Here is a 6,000-nt window from a genome sequence, read left to right on the forward strand (position 1 = left end):
ATTTGTCTAATATATTTTCCTTCATGGATGAACTTTTAGTAAATAGTAGAATTGTTTTTACTATTGTGTAAGTGAAAAAATGGTTGTAACTTATTCAGAATTTGAAGGTTAAATAATGTGAGTAAAAGAACTTTATGGTTTGATGAATTTGTCTAGCAACAATTTGCATGTAGGGTTTAACAGTATGAATTTCCCATATTCCAGAAAAGAAATAGAAACTTTATGGGTGGATTGTGGTGTACCACTACTAGTAAAGTTGAGGGGTGGAGAAAAAGCTTTAGATCTCTGGGATCAAGCAAGCAAACTTATTAATTACATACCAAATCAAGAAAAACTAACCTTAATTGACTTTTCTCCAACAAAAGATATGAACGTGGCCTGCCATTTATATGTATTCTTTTATTATTAAAAAAAAAAAAAAAAACATGAACGTGGTCTGGCCTGCCTTACATAACCCATAACCCCTATATAATAAATAGTGAGAATTAAATGTAATCATAATAGTAGCAATGTTATGTAAATCACAAGTAGTTTCGTAATGATGGACACAACGTTTTTCGTAGGTGCCAGCCTTCACCTTCCCACATTCTCTCCCTTTCTCTCTCTCACCTGGGTACGATTGTTACCGGCACGTGCCATTCACGTGCATCTTCAAAAAGTTGACTTTTTGAGTTTTGAATCTCTCAACAAACATATTTTTTTTAAAAAAAAGAAAAAGTTTATGATGATGATGATGATGAATGATTCAGTTTGCTTTTTTTCTCTTTGTTAGGACATGAGAATCGTAATGTTTATTACTCATAAGTCATAACTTTCACTTACGAAGCCCACGATGATTCGATCTTAACTACGCCATACGTACGTTCATATGTTTTGTAAGCTATGGGAATCCTCAATTTAGACAAAATATATGCGTCTTTCCACTTTCTACAAATCACATCCGTTACCTCAAATGTTTCATATTGCAAATGGTTAAATATATTTCACTATATACATATGGCTCGATGCCAAAAGTCCCAAAACATATATAGCCCCCAAAAAGAAAAACTATTAGGTATCAACGTCAAAATTTAGCTAGAAAGAACTTGTTAGTATAACCTCAAATATATAGACACATATATGATATATCTCATGTAGGTTATCATTATGTAAGAAAGTTGTGACGTTATTAGAAAGATATGGCACAACAAAATGGCTAGAGACTCAATGTACATTGGTACCTCAACTCATCATTACTTATAGTCTTTATATCCAAACATTAGTTAGACAATGTTTATACAATACAACTATATACTAAGATTAACAACTATTATGTGTGTGTCAGCATATATATATATATTATAATAATGAATTCATCACAATATTGTTTTGACGAGTTCGGATGTAGTAGCCATTTGATTAATACAAATATAATCGTGAATAGTGAATATGAATACGATGAAATAATATCTTCTTATACTATAGTATATAATATATATCCGTAAGCACAACATGAAAGTCACTTTCTTTCACGGTCTGATATATTAAATACCACTTACACACGAATTAATTATGACACAAAATATAAAACGAATTAATACGTTGAATTTTATGAAAATTCCTAATATAACAACAAGCCAACCACGACTATCGTTAGCCCCTAATTTGACTCGGTTTAAGTTTTAACACTACAGCCCTTTTAAAATAATGGAGCTGTCATTTTACGCCGAGCCGGTCACAGTCATGAAGCCATCTCAGCAAAAAACAGATTAATCTGAATAAGAAAAAAAAACCAACGGCTGAGATCTTTAATTAAGGGTATTAAATCACAATTAATCAGTTAACACGAGGGAAAAGGCTGTCTGACAGCCAGGTCACGTTATCTTTTCCTGTGGTCGAAATGATTCATCTCTGTCGATTTTATTATTATTAAATTTTTTTTTTGAAAGGACGAAAAAAAAAGTGAGTAAAGAGATAACAACCCGCCTATATAAATTCATATATTTTCCTCCTCTTTGAATTGTCTCCTCAGTTTCATCGGCCGATTCTGTTTATCTCCGGCGACTTCGAAGAAGAAGTAAGAGAGAGAAAGGAAGAAGATTAAAAGAGAGAGAATAAGCCAAGGCTCTATCTCTTGTAGATCGCCTTGTTCTCTTCCTCAATCTCGTCTTCTTCAGTTTCTTTCCATCTTTCTTTCAAGGTAAAAGGAACTTTCTGGATCTACTTTTATATCTGCTGGATCTCGATCTGGAACTGTTCAATTTCGTAGAGATCTGGAATTGATTGAATTTGGATCTATGATTCTTTTGATTTTGACTTGAATTTATTTCAGTTGACCCGATCATCGGAGATTTTTACTTGACCTTGACCTGATTAGGGATAGATCCATAGTCTGATTACAGTTAGGTTTGTGTTTTTCTAATTATCTAGGAAATGATTTGTAGACGCCAATTGAAATCTGAACTGATTAAGGTTAGATGTAGTTTTTGAGTAATTGAATCTATTGATTGAGAGATGCTACGGAATAGTATGTGTTCATCTTAACATGAATCAATCAGGATTCGTTTCACAGTATTGAGTTTTTTTTGTGTGTGTGTGTGTGTGTGTGTTTGTGCTGCAGCTTCATATAAAATGGCTGAGGCTGATGATATTCAACCAATCGTCTGTGACAATGGTACTGGAATGGTGAAGGCTGGATTTGCTGGAGATGATGCTCCCAGGGCTGTTTTCCCTAGTGTTGTTGGTAGGCCAAGACATCATGGTGTCATGGTTGGGATGAACCAGAAGGATGCCTATGTTGGTGACGAAGCACAATCCAAGAGAGGTATTCTTACCTTGAAGTATCCGATTGAGCATGGTGTTGTTAGCAACTGGGATGATATGGAAAAGATCTGGCATCACACTTTCTACAATGAGCTTCGTATTGCTCCTGAAGAGCACCCGGTTCTTCTTACCGAAGCTCCTCTTAACCCAAAGGCCAACAGAGAGAAGATGACCCAAATCATGTTCGAGACCTTTAATTCTCCAGCTATGTATGTCGCCATCCAAGCTGTTCTCTCCCTGTACGCCAGTGGTCGTACAACCGGTTAGTGCATTTTTAGGCTTTTCTCTCTGTGTTTATTATACTATACTCATTTGGTATTTTGAAACTGAGCTCTGATTGTATTTTCTTGAACAGGTATTGTGCTGGATTCTGGTGATGGTGTATCTCACACCGTGCCAATCTACGAGGGTTTCTCTCTTCCACATGCCATCCTCCGTCTCGACCTTGCTGGTCGTGATCTCACTGATTACCTCATGAAGATCCTTACCGAGAGAGGTTACATGTTCACCACAACAGCAGAGCGGGAAATTGTAAGAGACATCAAGGAGAAGCTCTCCTTTGTCGCTGTTGACTACGAGCAGGAGATGGAGACCTCAAAGACCAGCTCTTCCATCGAGAAGAACTACGAATTACCCGATGGGCAAGTCATCACAATCGGTGCTGAGAGATTCAGATGCCCAGAAGTCTTGTTCCAGCCCTCATTTGTGGGAATGGAAGCTGCTGGAATCCACGAGACAACCTACAACTCAATCATGAAGTGTGATGTGGATATCAGGAAGGCTCTGTACGGTAACATTGTGCTCAGTGGTGGAACAACTATGTTCTCTGGTATCGCTGACCGTATGAGCAAAGAAATCACAGCACTTGCACCAAGCAGCATGAAGATTAAGGTCGTTGCACCACCTGAAAGGAAGTACAGTGTCTGGATCGGTGGTTCCATTCTTGCTTCCCTCAGCACATTCCAGCAGGTAAAAATTGACCCGGAGCCTTTTTGGATTTCTCCTTGCTTAGTTTGCAAATTAATTCAAATGCTGAGTATTGTGTGTTTTGTGTTCTGTAGATGTGGATCTCCAAGGCTGAGTATGACGAGGCAGGTCCAGGAATTGTTCACAGAAAATGCTTCTAAGCTCTTCAAGATCAAAGGCTTAACAAGCTTGGGTTTTATGAATGGGATCAAAAGTTTCTTTTTTTACTTTCTATTTGCTTCTCCATTTGTTTGTTTCATTTCCTTTTTTTTTTTTTTGTTTTTGTTTCTATGATGCACTTGGTGTGTGACAAACTCTCTGGGTTTTACTTGCGTCTGCGTTTCAAACAAAAACCGCTTTCGTTTTGCGTTTTAGTCCATTGTTTTGTAGCTCTGAGTGATCGAATTGATGCCTCTTTATTCCTTATAAATTTCTTTCAAAACTCAAGAAGAAGAACCTTGAAACTCTTTGCAATGTTAATATAAGTATTGTATGAGATAAAGATTTTATTGATTTGGGTTTTAGTATTACTTTGAGTCCTCCATCTTCATCTTCGAATTGTTAATTCTTGATAATAGTTAAAGCGTTAGATGTTTTTCCATTCACAAATGAACTTTAACTAGCACAAAAAGATAGATAATTAATATGGCATCATTCTATATCACATGTCTTTCTGGATATAACTCGTAATGGTTGAGGTGTAAAATTGAAACATTAGAATTGACTGTTGGAGTTGTATCACAGATTTGGGTTTTAGTGTTACTTTGCAACCTCCATCTTCATCTTGGAATTGTTATTCTGAATAAACAGTTTAAGCGTTACATATTTTCCCTTCACAATTAAACTTCAAATAGCACACAACAAAGTCAGATAATTGAGATAGCATCATTTTAAACAACTCCAACAGTCAATTATAAATGTTTCAATTTTATACTTTCGTTACTATTTTGCTTAATAGTCCTTTTACATGATGCACAATTGCACATTGCACAACATAAAAAAATTGCAGGAACGAAGCTGTGTATCTCAAGTGACAAGTTTGGGCCGATAGATTGGGCCTTACTAAGGCCGCCTTAGTATTAAAAGCAAGGCGTAAACAGAAAACAATTATTTAAATACAGAATATATAATAATATAATAATGGAAATACTACAACTCGAAATATCTCCAATCAACCCCAATCCCCTTTCTCCTTCGCGTCTCTATCTAATTTACAGTTTCTGCAAATTAGGGTTTAAGCAAGCAAAAGCTAGAGAAGTGTCGATTTCTTCTGTTAGTTCTTGCTTTATCTTTGATTAATAGTGGAATCGTAACCTCGGAAGATCCAAGATGGCTCGTAATGAAGAGAAAGCGCAGTCGATGCTCAACAGGTTTATCACCATGAAAGAATCCGAGAAGAAGAAGCCCAGAGAGCGTCGACCTTACTTAGCATCTGAATGCCGAGATCTAGCCGAAGCTGACAAATGGAGACAACAAATCATGAGAGAGATCGGTAGCAAAGTCGCTGAGATTCAGAACGAAGGATTAGGCGAGCACCGACTCCGAGATCTAAACGACGAGATTAACAAGCTTCTCAGGGAAAGATATCACTGGGAGCGACGAATCGTTGAGCTAGGAGGTCCGAATCACTCGAGACACGGAGCGAAGATGACGGATCTAGAAGGTAACATCATCGATGTACCGAACCCTAGTGGACGTGGTCCTGGGTATCGTTATTTCGGTGCTGCTAAGAAGCTTCCTGGAGTTAGAGAGCTTTTCGAGAAGCCTCCTGAGCTGAGGAAGCGTAAAACTAGGTATGATATTTACAAGAGGATAGATGCTAGCTATTACGGTTATAGAGATGATGAAGATGGGATTTTGGAGAGTTTAGAGAGGAATGCTGAAGGAGAGATGAGGAAAAGATCGGTTGAGGAGTGGAGGAGATTAGATGAGGTTAGGAAGGAAGCTAGGAAAGGTGCTACTGAGGTTGTGAGTGTTGGAGCTGCTGCTGCTGCGGCTAAGGAGGTGTTGTTTGAGGAGGAAGAGGATGTTGTTGAGGAGGAGAGGAGGGAGAGGGAGAAAGAAGAGGAGAAAGAGAGGGAGTTTGTTGTGCATGTTCCGTTGCCTGATGAGAAGGAGATTGAGAAGATGGTGTTGGAGAAGAAGAAGATGGATCTGCTTAGTAAGTATGCTAGTGAAGATTTGGTTGAGCAGCAGACTGAAGCTAAATCTATGCTCAATATTCATAGATAA

General features: G+C 37.6%; 2 protein-coding genes across 3 annotated transcripts; both read left to right on the forward strand.

Moving 5' to 3' along the window:
- Positions 1,980-4,234, forward strand: LOC104746256 (actin-2-like). Of its 2 annotated transcripts, XM_010467690.2 has the most exons (4): positions 1,980-2,179; positions 2,600-3,064; positions 3,158-3,771; positions 3,864-4,234. In XM_010467690.2, the coding sequence occupies exons 2-4, from the start codon at positions 2,611-2,613 to the stop codon at positions 3,927-3,929; spliced, it is 1,134 nt and encodes a 377-aa protein (XP_010465992.1). In that variant the 5' UTR covers positions 1,980-2,179; positions 2,600-2,610; the 3' UTR covers positions 3,930-4,234.
- LOC104746258 (pre-mRNA-splicing factor ISY1 homolog) lies at positions 4,906-6,000 on the forward strand. Its single transcript, XM_010467691.1, has one exon. The coding sequence runs from the start codon at positions 5,098-5,100 to the stop codon at positions 5,998-6,000; it is 903 nt and encodes a 300-aa protein (XP_010465993.1). The 5' UTR covers positions 4,906-5,097.

Source organism: Camelina sativa, chromosome 15 (assembly GCF_000633955.1).
Source record: "Camelina sativa cultivar DH55 chromosome 15, Cs, whole genome shotgun sequence".
Lineage (NCBI taxonomy): Eukaryota > Viridiplantae > Streptophyta > Magnoliopsida > Brassicales > Brassicaceae > Camelina > Camelina sativa.